This window comes from Plectrocnemia conspersa, unplaced genomic scaffold (assembly GCF_051122295.1).
Source record: "Plectrocnemia conspersa isolate PC_06_02 unplaced genomic scaffold, ASM5112229v1 ptg000003l, whole genome shotgun sequence".
NCBI classification, from domain to species: Eukaryota; Metazoa; Arthropoda; class Insecta; order Trichoptera; family Polycentropodidae; genus Plectrocnemia; species Plectrocnemia conspersa.
The window spans coordinates 401468-422068 of NW_028277167.1; the positions used below are offsets into that span (position 1 = coordinate 401468).

At 32.1% G+C, this 20601-nt stretch overlaps 1 protein-coding gene across 9 annotated transcripts in view; it reads right to left on the reverse strand.

Moving 5' to 3' along the window:
* Positions 1 to 20601, reverse strand: part of Dys (Dystrophin) — a 623806-nt gene that overhangs the window by 52175 nt on the left and 551030 nt on the right. For all 9 annotated transcript variants that reach the window (XM_088183010.1, XM_088183009.1, XM_088183008.1 and 6 more), the window contains one exon: positions 19969 to 20135. In XM_088183010.1, coding sequence (XP_088039136.1) covers positions 19969 to 20135 — 167 coding nt within the window. The remainder of the gene's footprint in view (positions 1 to 19968; positions 20136 to 20601) is intronic.

Consider the following 20601-nt stretch of genomic DNA (forward strand, 5'->3'; position numbering starts at 1 on the left):
ATCGCATTTCTCATTATTTTCCGATATCCCATTTAATTCTCCCCTACTCGTGGTCGTTATTTGATTAATTGACATCGAAATTATATCATTTCCTAGAAAAAAGAACCAATCGAAGCGTTATTTTTCTCTCAAAGATGGCGTGCAGCATACGGTCGGTTCTCAGTGGATTTGGATTTGGATTCACACGCAACTGCCCTTCCTATATCCTGTTGGGCTATTCCTTTATTTCCGCTCCAGACAGCGTGACGGAATCAATTCCGGACATTGACGGTTCTAGGGTCACGGTTAAGTGGGTCCCCGACACTCTATTTACACCCAAAAACCTTTGTATCGACAGGACAAAAAAACGATTAGCCCCGGAACGTGCCGCACATATCTTATTTAGGTTTAATTCAATCTAAACGCGACGCTCTATTTAATCTGTTATTTTTTGTACACACTGTAGCGTATTTCATACATAATGCAATTCAATTAGTATAATCTAGGTATCTATCTTATTAAATATAAATATTAATAAATTAAAATTTAAGTAAAGTTTTTAAATTATCGTATCACAAGGATTTCATTATTATTTTATTGTTCATCATATTATTTTAACTGATAAACTTATTAATAAAGTAATGGATAATTAAAATAAAGATTCGCTGCTCTAATAATAAATCAGAAAATAACTTGAAAAGAGCTTATTATAATTCTGGTGAATTTGTTAGAACTTATTAAAAATTTAAAAATACTGTCACTTTATAATATTAGGGATAAAAATATTCAAATTATTTTATTCATTATAAATATTTAAAAAATATATGTTTTATTTTATCACTAATTATCAGTATGAAATACAAAGATTTGTATTGTAATCAATATTATAGTACAGCTAATAATCCGTATCGTGTATTTATTTATACTATAAAACACAAAATACACGTGTCTGTCTGTTTGAAACAAGAACTCCTCTCAAAGAACAGTAGCGACGTGACATTTTCACATGTCATTCAAGCTGCTATTATGTCAACTATACTATTTTCAATTTTTATGTTGAAAGTGGAGCTGAACAGCGACGTGCTGATTACCTATCAAGTGCTACTACAAAAATATTGTATATAACCAAGTGTTAAAATAAATTTGTAATTACAGAAGGAAAAAAATAATAATAATTAATAAAGAATCAGTTTAAATCTATTCAAAATGAGGACAGGCAATAAAATTATTACGTTTCAAGGTATATTTTTACTAGTATAAATATAATTCCACAATTGAATTAAATTTCACCACTAGATATATTTTTACTAGCAAAAATATATTTAACATGATAATAAACGCACATTAAAAATTATATGCTGCTTTAAACTGTCGTTGAAACTCATCATTTAATATTTGCGAAACGTACATTTACTGAAACTAACCAATCTAATAATAGTTAAAATACTATAGATAGTTTTAGAACATTCATTAGGTTTGGGTTTGAACAACAAATATATGTTCCGCAACTAGCAAATTGATTTTTTTGAGTTATAATTTAGGCAGCATTTAATTTCATCATCGTCAACCATTAATACAAATACATATCTAGTCGTGAAAATGTATTCGAATATAATTCGAAAATACAATTTCATTGGTAAAACACATTTATTGTAACATTTTTAAAGGCTATAAGAATTTTATAAACAGTATATAGTTTACAATTAAATAAAAAATCTAGCCTATAAATAGAGATTTGTTGGGTAGTAATAAAAAAGTCATATTTCATCGCTGATTATAATTGCTTGTCGGCCCTTCGACCTGTTTTATCGATAAAAAAGTTTTTTACTTGAAAGACGATATTTTTGAGAGGGACGTTATTTATGAACACCCTCAGGAAAATGTATCTGCGTTAACTGCGTTTTTTCCTGGCCCCCCCGTGTCCAAATATTTGCTCCCTAGAGACGTTTCCAAGACATTTTTTTATTTATTATGCTTTCGAAAAACGATTAAAATAGTTGGAACAGATATTGCTGAATATATATTATAATAATTGTATACCTACACATAATTTAAAGAGCTGAGAGATTTCTCTTATATATTCTGATAGTATTATCAGTTGTAAAGTAATACAAGTAGCATACATATTTATGTCATAATCAATATTTGTTATTATTTTTTTCGCATAAATGTGACACGAAGCTTCATTCAACTAAGAATAGAATTTTTTATATATTTTTTGCAGTAAAGATGCAACTAATTATACTTTGCAACATTATTTTACTAATGTTTTTGTTAAATTAAATTTCATATTATATACGATGCTGGAAGGCAATAATAAGACAAGCAAAATAATGTAAATAAATACATCATTTCATTGTAGCACAATTTTTTCTATCAAGTATAATCTTAGCAAAGAACAATTATTTACATATATTTTTAGTACATAAAGGATTGTCAGTTTTAAAAAACTAGTTTTAAATCAAATTAAAGTTATTCAATATTCGGCATTATTACTTTGGATTATCAGTTTTTAAAATCATTAAAGTATACGATTTTTATATGGAAACATAAAAAAATCACAGTTTTACAAAAGAAGAACTAAAAAATTACAACGCTATATTATTTATTTAGGAATATTTTTTTTCTTATAAAAATGTATTTGCGCAAATACTACAAATATATTGCTATACTTGCAGAATACCCAAAACTTTTAAATAAATAAATTTTTGTAAGGTAAGATTTTCATATGAGAAATTATAAACGAGAGCAATACGAAAATCAATAATATGTTTATTAAGCTAGATATATTAAATCCGAATACACCGAAGACTGAATTTTTAATAATTGAGACAAGCAAGCAAAGAGCAATAAAATACACTTTATTATTTGATGCCTTGAAAACGATAAAGTTAAGTTCAGCTGCCAGTGAATCTATTAAATTTAGAGTAAGAGCAAAATCAAGTACTTGTTCAGTCAGCTATTTAGGTTTATACATTATGTGAAGGTTTTAGTCATTTTAGTTTATTTTATTTACTCTTGAGTGTTTCAGTATATTTTGGTTAGATGAATTGCGAATTGTCTGAGTTACTAAAAATCTATATTATAAAATAGAAAATACGTATCCGTCTGTCTTTTACAACAACTCCCAAAATGGACAACAGTGACATGTGTATAAGTCATTCTAGCTTCTATTTCTAAATTAATGTGCTAGGTCAACTTGAAAGTTAAGCTGAACAGCGACGTACTGACGACCGATTAGATGCTACTGCAATACGGGAAGACAAGAGATTACAAATATTGTATAAAGCTAAGTTCGAAGATAAATTTGTAATATCTGCATGAATAAAATAATTATTAATATAGAATAAATATGGATCCATCCCGGGTTAAAAGCAAGGTAGAAAGCTATATTATATTGTATAAAAAAAATCTTTTTTTTTTTAAATTCTATTGTATTTAATGATGTGAAAAATAATAAAATTCAAGGAAACAAGCTAACTACAGTCTTTTTTATCATATAAGTAATAAAATTAATAGTAGCTATTTAATAAGAAATCTCAGAAAAAAATTGAAATATAATATAATAAATCATTTTTTTTTACATTTTTTTGACATTATTGTAAGTTTGGTGATACTTTTTAAAGATTTTCTTCTAAGACTGGTTCCTCTAAGTATTTCGATTAAGTTCGAAGGCTAGTCTAATCCGTCAATTTTTTTATGGCAGCTAAAAAAAATCTAAAAAATATTAGAGAAAAAAAAAATATTTATAGAACATAAAATAATAATGTAATCAAAAAAATAAATACTAGAGAAAAAAGTTGGAAGATTTAAAAAAGTTAACTATTAACTATTATTGCATTTACCAGACAGATTATTTTTCTTCAACCACAAAACAAAAATAATTAGGCCTAACATAGCCAAAAAATTAAAAAACGTTAAAAAAAAAAATATAGCAAAATTTTTTTTTTACATTTTGGGATAAAACGAAATTTGAAGACATCAGCTGTTGTTTTTATCATATGCACATGAAACATTTTCTAAAAATATACTATTAAAATCTAGGCGTTCCTTAGCCAGCCTGATAAAAATGGCGGCTAATAAAAAATTAAAAGAAGTTGTAACTTCGTTAAATAAATAAAAAAATAAAGAGGCGAAAAACATAAAAAAATAGAAATAAAATTTAATTTCCATTTACATTGTATTGTCATACATTTTGGATAAAACGAAATTTGAGAACCCGGTAATTGCTATAGTTTTAATTATATCAACAAGAAATACTTCTTTTAAAAATATCTCTTGTGACTAACCGTTATCTTGTTAAAAAATCTTGAAAAGTAATAATATTTAAGTTTTTTACACACTTAAATATTGTATATACAAAAAAGTACATACTTTTGACAGTCTATGACGGACCAAATTTTTTTGTAAAACTAATGGAAACTGGGATAATTTACAGCAAATTTAAATAAATATCTTAATACTATTGTATACTAATTAAAGTTTAAACAAATACATTTTGGGTTACTACCCTAAAATATTGAAAAAAGCTCTTTAACCTTTGTTTATAATCAATAATGTTAACCATTAATACATGAGATGTTTCAGATGATGTCTGACCAATTAAGTGTTTCGATTTTTATTTATTTAATTTACTGCATACACACAATCCATTAGGTACTAGGAGCAACAATTTGCTGTGCAAATTAGCGTGCACAAATAGCGATTGTTTATAATAGGCACATATAAACGTGCAGAATCTGAACGGACGCAAAGGTATGAGAGAGCAGGTGTTGCACATACTACATACTGTGTACTTATACACATCCAGCGCTCGGGATTAACTTAACTGGATATGTACACGGGATAAAACAAACCGGAGGCTTTGTCTGCGCGCGATAATGGTGTAAATAAAATTCCAGCACCGATGCTCTTGGAACTACTCCAAACGGAAAGATATTCCGGAACTATCCGCTAAGACCCTTTATTGTATTGCGCCAATGAGCGGAACTGCTAATGGAATTTGTCGTTAGTTCATTTTGCCGTTTCTATTGATTCTTGCTGTACAATAATAATGAATGAAATATGTTAGAATCGTGCTATTTGGAAAGACAAAAGCGAATATTTTTACCATACCCTAATTGAAAAAATAGATTATAAGCGTAAAATTCCGAGCGTAAAACTCGAGAATATAAGAGCATCATCCGACAGAATTTACTATGATAAACAACATTTTTTCATTTAATATAATTTAATTGAAAAAATGCAGATTTTAAACTGCGTCAAAGGAGATAAGATCCAGACATCTTTCCTGATGATGATGCCTTTAATAATGGAGTTCGAAACGTCTAGAAAATACTACATATATATGTACATAATTCAATAGTCCTGTCCTAATAGCGATATACTTATTTTAATTATAAGACGTCCAACTGCGTGATTGACGTAACATACCAGTTTAAACGATAATTGCCTGTCTGCAATTCAGATGTACACTTTAGACTATTTTAAGCGGAAACTTGTAATTGGCATGCATAGAGAAAAATGGGTTAAAAACAGGTGTATATATGGTTATAAAATATGTATAGGGCATAGTGAAATTGTGTCAAAAGCCTCGTATTCATCAAAGCGACTCCGTATATCAGATCATACCGGTTGTAATGAGTCCCGCTTGTTCCCTCAAAGGGACGCTGTTGGAGTGATCTCATTTCGAATGCGAACGCAGCCAGGTCAGGGGTTTGCAAGTGTTTAGTGATCCTTTCGAAAGTCGAGAATGAGAAATTCTTTCGAGAATATATTTTTTGAAAAATGGTTTACGACATCTGGACTGTCTTCGCTGCGGTGGTTCTAATAGGTTTTTATTATAGAAAGATGCAATTCTTTGACATTGACAATTCTGCATTTTTGCACGATTTAATATAAAGCTGATGCAATTATAAGTTTTGAGCACTCAAGATTATATATTACTTAAAATTGTACAAAAAAATCATTATGATAATTTATTTTTACCGTATATTTTTTATTTATTTAAATTAAAACTAACAGTTTAATGTAACCCCAATGCGTCACGATGTTAAAAAAACAATAGCTGCTATTAAATATATCAATATGAAATACCAGAAGCGAGTCGGCTAGTATTGACGTCCCGGCTGTAATGGTAATAAAAGAGGAAGCGATCATGACTTTCGAAAGAGATTTGGAACCCAAAATTAGACCCTTAGTTGGTTCAACAAAACTAGCCAATTGTTATTTGATGCTTTTATATCAATTTATCAGTAGCTGACAAAAATAAAAAAGATGTATTTTATATCTTATACACAAATAACGATTTTATATGCAACTGTTTTTATAAAATACAACAATATAATGGTATTTATTTATTATTTTTATGTATATGTTTTCTAGGTATGTTCTCTTATCGTGATCAATCTAAATCTAAAGCAAATTGGATGCACTCATCAAACGTAAAGTATACATCTCCCCATTGAACGTGGAACGATCTATTGTCTCATACGTTACGGTTAATTACTGGGATTAGTGTCCTGCAAATTGCGTAAGGATCACGAGACAATGGCAACCGAAACAAATGGAAAAGTAAGTGGAAATTTAACAACGAAATTAATGGCGTTTTTTCTTTTTCCCTCTTTCTCTTCGTCTCCGTTGTCCTATTTTTTATATACACATAAACACAGAGCGAAAGAGCTTTTTGGGTAATCTATCAATTTCACCAATGAAACCATTAACAGATTTAAGGATCGGGTCCGGATTAAGCCACGAATAGAAAGGGCATAAGAAGCCTTTATTTTGGCGACAGCCGTTATAAATATAGCCACTGGGCGTACAAGAGGTTAATTCAAAAAGGGCGGATTATTGCCGATCTTTAATGTTATTTAATTTAAGAAGAACAATAAAAATTTATCCATATACGTAACATCGTTAAATTCATTGAGATACTAACTATAAGTATTTATAGTTGTTGACTTTTTGCAAGTATTCCAGTAAATGTATAGCTGAAAAAAATTCACGCATTATCGATCGATTTAGATTGAACATGCTCGGAAAAAATTTCAGCAACAACAATAAATCGCGTTAACCCGTTCGACCCCCCTTCCCACGCGAAAATGAAATTTAAATAAATTCAATGATTCGGCGCTTTTCCGACATATTTTCCGCTGTCAATATTCGCGCTAGCGGAGCGGGGGTCTCCCAGACCCCCGAAATCGCTTTTGCCGGAATGTATATTTTAACCCGGCGGTCCCCGGGGCTGACATGTTGGCCCGTATTAATTATAATTTATGTCGGCGCCCTGGCAACACGTTGACTTATTACCTATGTACATACGTACACGTGTGTACACGTACGAGAGGACACACGTGTACCCAACGTCCGTCTTATTCAAAACATCCTTCACGCCTCTCATTATTAAGTCTCTTTATTATAAATGACGTGCCTATATTCCTGCAAAGATTAACACACATATTAATAAATACACAGACCGAATGGAATGAGATTTTTGCCACAAAGATAAGATTTATATGTGAAATATGTGTCAAAAGATTTCCTTTTCTAGACCAGAATCGTATACTCCAAATACCTAATGTATAATCCAAAACGCCTAATCTAATTCGATCTAATAAAATAAAAACAGCAGCTAATAAATATATACCAAATACTAATACTAAATGGTTCTATTGAAAATATCTCCGTAAGAGGAAAACTTTTTAGTACGAATGTAAATTAAAACCATCGTCCCAAACATAAGCACGTGCAAATCCTAAAAGCCATGCATAATCGAGCTTTCATCTCGCTGAAAAAGCGTTTATGCCAAAGTTTCAAGTGTAGTCGAAAAGCGCTGATTGAAAAGTTTTGCACTCTCGCGAGATAATAACAACAACAATGAAACTGGACACGCTTTTAAAAACGCCAATTACAAACGCTCTTCGCGTGGCAGAGGAGAGATGTCTAGACGGCGTTTTAGCTCAAGGAGAGAAGTGGTCGTTTATTGGTCGGAGACGATGACAAAATAGAGGTTGGGAGTGGTTGTTGTCACGCTGCCAACGTCTGGAAAACAGATATCCAGTATGTTCGTGAAGCATGAAACTGTCAAAACCTCTCCGTCTCTGAATAACAATGACTTTTGCTCTCTGCAAAATCAAAAACAAATCCCAAAATCAAATTGGTAACCTGAATGCGAATCTAACTTTAATGCGCTCTTGAATTTGACAACGTTATGTGTTATTATATGTATCGTAACCGTTGAAAAAAAAGATAAGACATATTAAAATGATATAAACCTTAGAGCAATGCTTTAGATTGCACATAAAAAATTAGAGCTCTAAACAAAATAATCGAGATTAATCCAAACGAATTTATAGAACCAGCGACTGATAACCCCTATGCGTCACGATGGCCAAAAAATAAATAAACAATACATTTAATTATTAAAATAAAAAAATATAAAAAATACATTTACAGTAAATTTTAGAAAAAAATCTGTGATTGTCAACGTTTTATTGTTTTGATTTATTTTACTATTTTTTTCATATAAGTATATTTTATTAATTTATTTTACTACTCTTGTGGATTTTTTATATCAATTCTATTTAAAAATTAATATAAACTACTTTTTGTTTCGTTAATTTTTTCGCACTCTTTAATTTATTGCTGTTATTTTATATAAAAAGAATTTAATATTTAATTTAAATATTTAACTATCTGGGGTACGTTAAAACAGTAAAATATCGATCATCGTACACGTATGGCTATCCCGCTCAAAGAATTACGGAGCCATAGGTGATTCGGCTAGTGCGGACGTCATGGCTCTAACGATAATACACGAGGACGCAATCGTGACTCTCGAAAGGGTCCCGAAACCCAAGAACAAGACATGAGAATAGTTTGATTGACAATATCACACTTTTATGCTCACCGACATACAATTTTCTACGAGAACTCAACAGATCGTATCCTAACGTTCCTAAAAAAAGGCGCTGGGAATAAAGAACGGACAATAACCAAATATCTTATTATAAAACCTGTCATATCAAGAAGCCTTTGTGAACTTTTTTAATAAAGATTCTGATTCTAAACCGCTATGAACTCAAATAAACCCATAAAATACTAAAATACTCTTTTGGGGCTCAAAATTAAAAAAAAAATCCGACAAAAAATGTAAGGCTTTAACAATAATCAATTACAATTAAAATAGTAAAATAAAATTACGTTATCACATTTTTTATTTATTTATGTTACAGTAGCAGGAACGTGTATAAAACGGTCTCAAAAAAAGCAAGATGGAGTGCCAAGCGACGCGACGCAGATCGCGTACTCTCTCGGTTTTTTAGCACTTGTCGGACAATCAACACGTGGTGAGAATTACGTGTGACGTGTCCAAAGGATGACTCATTTTGCGATTTCAAATTTAGATTCGAACGCATACATTACATTAGCATCGTGCAATAAAAGGTTTTTAAAAGTATTTTATATTAAAAAAATATTAATATGCATATGCATTATTAAAAACATTGTTTCATAAAAGTATGTGTTAAATTCAGATCTCTAGCACGCCAGAAGCATAAGCGAAAGAAACACAAATAAATTAATTTTAACATTTAAACAATTTTAAATCATCCGCATACGTAAGAAAACTTGAATTTATAACTGCTGTATTTATGTCAGTAATAAATAATGTAAATATCAGAGGAGCCCACGAAGGGGTGAGATATTCTGCTACATTAGAGAATAGGCGAGTTTAATCATTCAATTTTTTTGTAATAACTCATGACACACCTTGTCAAAGGCTTCCTAAAAATCCACTTGAATCTCTGCATCGAGATTTTTTCTCCGAGAGAACCGAGAGACGAAATCCATACAGATGGTCCAACAAAATTATGGAAAATTATACAGGAATTGACAAAACTGCAACCTTTTCATAAAAAGGGGTAAATTTTATCCATTTACAAAGATCAGAAAATAATGACGTCTTGAGAATCAGAACAAAAATACATTTAAGAGGAGCAGCGAGGCTAACTATAAGCAAAAGAAGTAAAAACAGACGTCGCATTTTTCATATTAATCCATTAATCTTGGATAGTATATTATATTTAAAAAAATATAATAGCTATCCTTATCGATATTAATATAGACTTATATTAAAAAAGGATTAATCAAAGTATATTTAAATCGAATATTGGTTAATAAGAAGGCGCAAAAACAATTATCACTTCTCAGAAGTCAAAAATCCACGTCAAAAGCAATAAAATCGTGCCGTCGCCGTCGCAGTGGGAACGCTCGTTACCGAGCGTTCCCACTGCGACGGCTTCGACACGATTTTATTGCTTTTGACGTGAATTTTTGATTTCTGAGTAGTGATAATTATTTTTTGCGCTCTCTTATTGGGCGAAATTCGAGTTATAGATGCTTTGATAAGCCCTCTTATATCAGAAGGTTATAGTAATATCGATCAGGATAGCTGTCATGTTTCTAAAACATAGTAGTTCTTCTCAACCAAAAAATTCTTTTACGTCTTCAAAAGCCATTTATGAATAGAATGTTTATCGGTTGTGGGTACTATGACCGAAATTCGCAGAATTTTGACTTCTGAGAAGAGATAATTGTTTTTTACTCTCTCCTATTGGTCAAAATATGTTTAGATGTGCTTTAATTGATTCTTACTTATTGTAAATCGTAATATTATTAAAAAAATATTATTATGAACGCAAGGTAACCGAGCGTTCCCAGTGTGACCACACGATTTTATTGCTTTTTCCATGGATTCTAAGCAGGGCCATTTCTGGCCAAATTGAAGGGGTGAATGCATGTTATTTAATGAATAATAAAGTGAAAATATTAATAAAAATACCACTGAATGGGTAACTTTTGCTCCCTTTTGAAAGAAGCTGTAATGATATTTTAACTTATTAAAGCCGCATTTAAGATTTGAGCGTTCTGTATCTTTGACGCTCAGCTCTGAAGATCAAGCATAAGAGGAAAGCTACTAAGCGGAAAGCGAAAAAGATTCAATGAAAATAGAAAAGGAATATTTAGCAATATTTTTTAATTGAAAGTATAAATAAAAACATTATTATAAAAATTATTTTTTGAAGATAGTAATTAGAATTATAATTAATTTAGAGTTTATTAATTACGAAAAAGGGCAGGTAGCTCTATATCTTAGATTAAGATTAAATCTCGTCACGTGGGCGCTAACATCTTCATAATTAATACACAATCGAGTCGTTTTGAATAACAAGAAATGGCACTTTAGAAGCTCAATTATGCGATATGCAAAACACTCGCTCGTACATATGTGAGTACATACTTAAGGTTTCAGATTTTGCGACCGGTCCGACCGGTCCTCGCCCTGAAGGGCCAAATACTCGCGTAGTCGTCTATCAATATTCGCACCTGTCCGAACATCGAAAAGTACATCAAATTACCGAGAACATAAACCATTGCCGTTTTCCTCATTCGTTTAAAAATAACAAAAGGCCGTTAAATCTGAATTAACGCAATAAGGGGGCAGAAATTATGTTCGAAAAGAGATTTAATTTTATTTTAATACTGTAAATTGTTTATTTACGGTTTTAAAATTCGAGTAAACGAGCATAAAAGAGCGAAGATAACATATGGCGTCCGTAATTAATGGCCACCTCTCGCGGTAACCGAAAGATAAAACGGCGACCATTACCAGAAAACGAAGAGCCGATGGGGAAGAAGGTGTTATTAAAACTAAAGTGATTTATATCCGCGATGGAGGCGCAGCTCCGACTTGAATTATTACCAAGAAAAACGAATTTGCAACAATTAAAATATAGGAAGCCGTTAACCCTTTTACTTTGATAAATGAAGATTTTAAATTGTTTAGGTGTGAAGAGAAATTAAATGTTTAAGCTACATCACAACATATTTTTTTTTAATTTAGAGGTCATTCTAACGACCATTTTGAACAATCAAAAAGATAAATTAAAAATCTTGAGAAAATCAACATACACTATTTCACACACTGGAAGAGAGATCTCGTAACTAAATAATTAAAAAAATCGATAAAAACCGCCAAAAAAATATTATTTGTTTGAAAAAGACGCGCGTTAGCTATATAAAACATTCTACCCTACGCATACTACTATTGTTATTCTTCCCTTTTGTTACCAATCGCCAGAGAGGTCATCCAGAGTAGAGATACTAAAACTTATATGGCCTACCGCTCCCTTTTTAGATAATTAAATGCTCAGCGCCTCCCAAAAATCTACAATTTTTTGGTCAACAAACAGAAGCACATTTGGTCACATATGAGAAACGCATACGGCAGAAACGAGCAAAGAAACCGCATCGACATGAGAAACAATCCCAGCCGCTCTACTGATATCACAGCCGGCAACAATACAACTCCACATGCCAGCGAAGATTCTCTGACATTCACGACCTGCCATTTCAACTCCACCACCATCTATATTTCTCTATGTATAATATGCATAAGTTTATATATGTTTGTAAAAATGAACTGTCACTAGCTTTTTCATTAATTATTTAGCTGTAAAGCCACACTCTTTCGGCCTTAAAATCCGATATGTCAAACATTTTTTCATTGATATTATATAATAAATTTTGCTCAAAATAAAAGACTGCGAAAACAAGCATACAGCATTTTTTTCTCTTGAATAATTCATCCCTCTCTTTTCAATCGAAAGCCAACCATTCGAGAGCGTCAGCAAGACAGCATGCTACAAAACTCCATGATTACTACCATGAGATGTATTGCATATTTGTTTTATCGCATGCAAATGCGTCGGCCCGTCGGATATTCTCCGCCGTGACATGTCATCCCGCCGATTCAGCTTGTCATCCATACCTGGGCGCGTTTCCTCCCACCACCGCGCTATCTACCCCCACCCCATGGGCGGTGGATGCAAAACGCCCAGGAGACGACCAGCTGTGTTATGCTAATTCATACCAAACTCAAAGCGGAAAGTACGACATCGGGGCGGAAATTTTAATTTCCAATACTTGGAATATTTATGTTGTCTCTCACCGCCAGGCGACTTTTCAAACTAGATAAATATTTAGATATTTGTTAGGATAAGTAAGAAGGGAGGGGGGGTAAGAGAAATGGAATTAAACACAAACGTTACACTGACCATCCACTTAGATCCGATAGCATTGAAATCAAAGCGCAGACACATTCAAGTACAAACAACACTGGTATTTTTGGCGTCAGGGGCTTGCCAAAAGGATTCATCTTTCATTAAAATTTGTTGAAGTAAAAGAAAAGTGAGATCGCTCCGTATTTATGTACAAGATTCTTAGATTTCTAGCACAATTTATGGCGACAGTATGTAAAAATTAAATTAAAAAAGACTCGACATTACTCATACTTTATATTTTTTATATTATATTTTATTCTCTAAATGCACGATGAACATTTTACAGACAAAAATAAAAAAAAACACTATCCACGCTAAAAACACTACGTTTGACAAGCTCGTTGAAAATTTGGATGGACAAGACGCGACGGACAAGAGCAAGGGACGCATATTAACTTGATAGTTAGATAAACCAGTGGTATAGGCAATGGCTAATACCTGAAGGAACAAGGTTCAAATTCCATTTGAATTTCAACGAGTTTATTAATTATTATCGTGTCTGGAAGATTGTAATAAGTGATTATTATATAATTATATTTCTGATCGATCGTAGTATATTGGGTTTTCCCAGATTTTCTTAATCTCACGGATGAATATCGTGATGATTAATTTAAATCGAACTAAAACATACGTATTATGTACATAAAATTCTCTAATAATGAGTTCATTTAGCTCAAAGAGAATATTGTATATGTATAAAATAAATATAATAAAAAAACAGTGGTTGTATAAAAATAAATACTGTAATTTTCAGCGGTCTGTAAAATGTAATGTATTATTTTGAATACTATTCGTTCCATAATTTGCTTAGTTGAACTCTAGGACCATGAGAAAATATTACTTTACCCCACCTTTGTTTTTTCGCGATTAATGTTATATTATATCGTCGTAGAGTAAGTTTATATTGTTCTACTCTTTTTGAAGAATCCCTTTCTAATCTATGTATGTATGTACCTATGTACATACAACAATAATTTATTTGCAATAAATACAATGTGGGTATGGATCTGTTGCACGATAAAATAGTTCAATTTTAAAAGTGATATTAAAACATATTGCACATTTTAAAGAAAATTGAAAATTTCTCAAATAACTTGCTTTAAAAGGTAATATGATTATGCGGCGAAGTGGAAAACCAAAGAACGTCTTACAGTGGTTGTCAAGCTTCGGGTCTCCAACATTTAAACATTTCGATAAAAAAAACATACAACCACGTTCGTAAAATATGAGAGAAAGGTCTGAGGAATTGTTTCGAAATCGAGTTTCGAGGTGTCCAATTTGTTCCCGGTCCGTTTACGACGGACGACATTGGCCGCTCGTAAAACTATTGCCGCCGAACCGTTTTTATCCTAATGAAATCTCGCGTTTACGACGTCGTCTGATTGAAGCCCTTTCGCCGGTCAAAAATTTACATTATTATAAATTAGAGCTGCCCCAGATCTTATCGCCGGCAATTGAATACGTTTCGGGTTGAATTATGAAATTGTCTCGACAGAGTCGGAGGGAGAACACATCGCGCAACATGTGGAAAGATCTCATCTAGAATGCTTTCTTTTACGAGAGAAAACGGAAAATTTCATTATTTTTTGCCATTTCGAATGCAATCCCGCCGAGAGCGGCCGTTGACCATGATTGACATTTTTTTTGGATTTTATTCTATCTAGGATAATATAATATTTAGGTATTCTTTACAGCTATACAGATAGAAGAGCATATAATGTAAATTATTTGTTGTTTAAAATCATTTAAAACAAAGCTATAAAAAAAATAATATAATACACCTTAAAAAAATATTAGCCTTAAAATACCAACAATTAAAAAACACTGCATTTCCATACCAGAAAATAATATAAAAATATATAGCGCAACCATAATAACCCACTAATCTTGTGTATCGGTGACTAAGAAACAAAGTCAACATATGTACATATCAATAATTCCAGTTGGTCAAAATTATCCCTTCTCAAAAATAAAAATTCTGCGAATTTCGGTCGTAGTATATACGGCTGATAAACATTCTATTCATAAATGGCTTTTAAAGGCGTAAAAGCATTTATTTTTGAGAAGAACAGCTATGTTTTAGAAACATGATAGCTATCCTGATCGATATTACTATAACCTTCTGATATAATAGGGCTTATCAAAGGATATTTAAACCAAATTTTTCCCAATAGGAAAGCACAAAAATAATTATCCCTTCTCAGAAGTAAAAAATCCAATCAAAAGCAATAAAATCGTTACCGAGCGTTCCCGCTGCGACGTTGAAAATATAACACTTCACAAGTGAACATATAACACCGAAAAATACACATTTAATGGTTTCAAAGCAAGTAAAAAATTCAGCTTTTTTTTGACCACGAATGACATTTTTTTTATTTAGAATAATATAATATTTCGACATTCTTTACAGCTACACAGATAGAAGAGCATATAATGTAAAGCACAAGTTGCTTATTTTTTATTTTTTTAGAGGTAGAGAGAAATTCGTATAGTATTTCTGTTTGAGAAATAGAAATTATGAAACTATATATTAAAAAATCGACTAAAGCGTGACACATCCGATTAGAAAAATATAAACTTGTTAAAATTCAAGGTGTTTAATAATCACAGGCTTTTTTTAATTATTCATTGTAATATTCACCAACAAATACTTTGTGCGAAACATGTCAATTTATCATGTGTTATTGAACCAGTTATGCCAACAGTGAACTTTTTTCGTTTTCCTAAACGGTTTTATGCCTTGTTTTTATCAGAAATAAAATTAAAATATCAGAAATAAAATATAAAACTTTAAAAAACTGTAGTTTAAAAGCTTTGTCCTGAAAGTTTTATAAAAAAACATGAGCTCAGAGTGATTAAAATTTTTTCCCAACGATAAACCCACCCCATTTCACATTATTATATGAATACTAGATAGTTTTGTAAATTAACTTTTGTTGCAGATATTATGGAATTTTTAAACAAATTTTACCTGAAACTACAAGGAAAGATAGTGCTAATATATAAAATTTAAGCTCACTTTGATTTGGCTTTCTGGTCCGCCAAGCCTACAATATTTACGATTTGACCCTTCACAAAATAAGTTTGTCAGCTCCAGACACGCAGCATCAACGAGTGATGCACTTAGCACTTAGACCTGTTATCTGCGGTATTATCCGAGATTGAAGCGGACAATAAAACATGCAGCAAAAATATTTTTTCATTGATAATAATTTAAATAACAGATGTATAAAATAATTGTTGCATAAAACGAATTGTTTAGCGAACATTGATCATAATAGTGAACACCCCATGAATAACTCTCTGCAACTAATCCTTTGCCGAAGTAAAAATCCGAAGATTTAGCTTATATAAATGCACAAACAATTCGTTTTATGGAAAAAAGTATTAATTTTAATGCACATACATACGTATCTCCTAAAATAATTCCTGTTAAATCGCACCCTTTTTTATTGATTACACATCGTCGTGGCAAATGTAATTTTAATAAAAAATGAATTGTGAGCGAATCTGATCTTACATATAACCTTAAGTGACATTTAAGGCACATTGAAAAGGTTACCGAACCCTGACATAGAAGTCGGTAGCTCGCAGAGTGGCGTTAAATAGTTAACAATAGGAATGATTACAATGATTGGTTTTCATTGTATGTTTATTTATCGATTTCAATTTGCTGTCACTATGCACATATCTTAAGGTGGCAATATATGTTTGATAAATATAGTATATAACATACATTTAAAAATGATCAAAATTACAAATGGTTTTTAATAGTTTATAGGTATATACATTAACATAATTATATTTTTATATTACACATGTGCTACAAAACTGCAGCTAATGTATTTGTTTAATATAAATAAATGCGAGGGTTGAGGATCGTCGAATGTACACAACAATGTGTGCGTTTAAAGCGGAAACGGATATAGTCAATCACCGAGAGTGACATTCGGCATTACTGTGATATTATTGCGCGATATTGTTTTAAATTGAAAAATTTGCCCAATAGCCAATAAAGACACAATTGATCATAAAAAGCGACACAATAACGACCGATCTCTTTTTCGAAGCGTGAGAAGCGACGGATAGCTGGGAAAGGCGGGCGAGCTAGAGGGTGGGGTATAATTAATCCTGGCAACTTGTTTCAACCAATTATTTCTGGGTTTCAAAGCATCGACAGGCGTGCAGGGTTGACGAGGGACCGGGCTGATGAAAGACGCCTAGAGACCGAGACCGATAACAGTTTATTCTCTCAAAGCATTTACGAACTGCGTACATTAAGCCGTATAGAAATTTGTGAATATATACGTTCGTTCCAAAGGTGGCACCGCAAATTCGATAAGTATCAAAAATTATTATACACACTATCGATCACCATCAGATACTAAATTTGTATATAAGTATATTTTTTTATACAATAATGTGAGACTTTTTTTGCGAGCGAACGACTTGATCAGCGATCAGGAGCGAAATGACGGAGAGTACTGCCTCTATTAGAATATTATAATGCTGACCTAATTCTAGATGCTACTCTTTTCGAGTAACTCGAATAAGAAAATTGTGTATTCAAATATGCTAATCTGTATAATACATATTTTATTAGCTACATTGGAATTGTCGATTGTAGGATGACGCATTTGAATGACGAAAACGCGTCATTCCACGACTGTGTCAATAGTATCAAATTCAGGGGTTGTATACGTTTTATTTTGCAGCAAAGTTATAAATCCGAAACCGAAAGACACAGAGTCAATTTTGTCAGTGCATTTGTTTGCGCGAATGGCGCGTGTAAATAAAATGTTTTATGTCGGCCATTCTGTAGATATTGAGTTTTGTTTGCGCCACCCCTGCCCCTAACTTCATCCGTCGCAATTTCGATGTTTGGATAAGTCCGCGATAGGGTTGTCGCCTCGCGTGCAATTGACGTATTGCAAATAAACCCGCGGGGTATCGAAAGATGTTATTTTTGTCAAAGCATTCACATCACTTGCAGCGGCGGTCGAGCAGATAAAACCACGACGAGGTACGTCATTGCGAGCCTCGCTTCAGTGGGACCATTGAGGTACGTTAAAAAAAACTAATAAACTTCAGACAATCCATTTCAATGGGATTTTTAATTATTTTTTTCAATAGCGCAACGAATATATAAGTCGAATATAAATGCTATATTTATAAATTGAAAGCATCTGAATTACTAAAATTGATATATTTTTATATCAACGGGGTAAACCCAATAATGATGTACCAAACATATATTTTATTAATTATAAATGAATAAAATATACATACAGCGTCTAATCAATATATTATTGGTGTTTCTTCTCGAGTAAAAAAATAATCTTATGATTTGAACCGAATCTAACTGAGAGCATCAGAGCGTTCCAAGCTTTCTGAAATTTTAAGAAATTATTCATATATACTTGGCAGATATCTGAGGAGAAGCGCATCTACACGATAAATGCTTATATATGTACATACAGTGCTTCTTTTTCGAGAAAATGCATAGTATATACATTTTTATAACTTATATTTTTTTTTGTTAAGAATTAAATTGTTTACAGCCGCTGTAATTTAGAGAATTAGAAAACAAGACAATATAAGTTTTATGGCCGACTCTAGGAATAACGATACGCAAACATTTTGTTTCGATTTCTTATAACGTTTACCAGTCGGTTAAATAAAACAAGAATCAATGTTTTAGTATAAATACTATATAAATCATACGATAAGATTCTATATATTTATTCAAAATACGAAGGAAAATATCATGCGATGGAAAAGATATCTTATATAATTTTTTTTAATAAATTTATAAATTAATAATAATGTTTGTTTATATTTCAATATCTATAGTACATATATATAATTTACATGTATAAATGGAATCAGTAAAAGTATAATCCATATACAAATATATATTATATACTATGCAAATAGACAACGGCAATATGATTAAAAAAAACTACACAGTAGCCAACCTTTTGTAATTGGCCATTCCACTGAAAAGGGCGGTAAACTAAATCTCCTATGAAACTAACACTTCAGACATTTCCTCGAAGACTTTTTCTGACATTCACATCGGATTTCAAGGCGTCAGAACTTTTAAAGCTTTTCAATTTGATGTCGTTAAGTTCGGACGAACTTCGACTAAGGGGAAGGTGACCCAAATCCAGACCATCGAAAATAGCAAGAAGCCACCGCTTCTCTCTTCGCATCTCTCGGTCCAGACTGACGTTCGTAATCCATATTTTAATTCGCTCTGGGGAAGTCTACAGACGAACCCACGAAAAACATGTAACTAATAAATATAAACTGCTTGTTGCACACGAATTAAATAATAACAAACAGGACAAAATTATCATAAGCAATGTCTATATGTCAATGTCTAATATTTTTTAACTAACACCCAGCATTGCTGTTCCTGATTTGATTCTCCAATATATGTATATAACTACTACGTGTATTAATAGGATTATAATACTTTGGAATTTATCAGCAAAGTAGTTGACAACTTTACTGTTTCAAAGATTATGATTCATAAGCAAAAATTAGAGAACTTTAAATCGCTTATTAATTTGACCGAGTATTACTTTTAATAATTTTAAGGATAACTACTATACTGTGAAACCTTCAACGCAGCATAAAATCTGTAATTCTAAAAAAATTGACTATAAATATAATTTACGATCCACCGCTTCACTTCAATCTCGTTCAACTTTTGATATATAACGCGCTCCTTGATATAATAAAACTCTTAACGGCCCGGATCCGGCGGTCACCGTGAAGATCCCTGTTTAACGATCGTCGTGGGAGTTTCATAAGAAAGTCTTCGCGGTGGTACTTTAAAAATCCAAATGGGGTCACTCACCGATAGGCTCTCGTCTAATTTCCTCTTCCACAGGTCGCTTCTGTCGATCAACGCGTTCCATTTGTCGCTCAGCTTGTTCACTTCTCGCCTGATGGCCCTGGTCAGCTCTCTAGCCTGTTCTTCGGCGCTCCTGTATCCTCTGGAGTCACCGTCTACTTCGCGACCAGCTGGAAAAAAATAAAAAAAAATTAAACCACGATGGAAAGATGCTTCAAGCTCTATAAACACACAACAGATGCAATGAACACGCATTTTTATCTCTACACTTATTGATCAATACTATTCAACATGCGCGTACGGTAAGATACATTCCCTTTCGTTCGCTCGCATGTTAAGTGACGGGAGTGAGTGAGAAATAAGTGCGTGCGGAACGCATATAACGAACGCCCTTATCTCTCACTCACTCTCGTCACTTAACACGCGAGCGAGCGAAAAAAACGTATCTTACCGTGCGCGCCTGCTATCCTTACAAATTTCTTAGGAACTGGCATTGTTATAGTCATTCACCTGTAATTTGTATCACGTTAGATTAAAACTGCTGCAAAACTATGATTAAATATTATTTTTCTAAAAGTCAAACAGCGTCACGTAATTGTCTATAACTAAGTCGATGAATAAATTAACCGCTAGTCT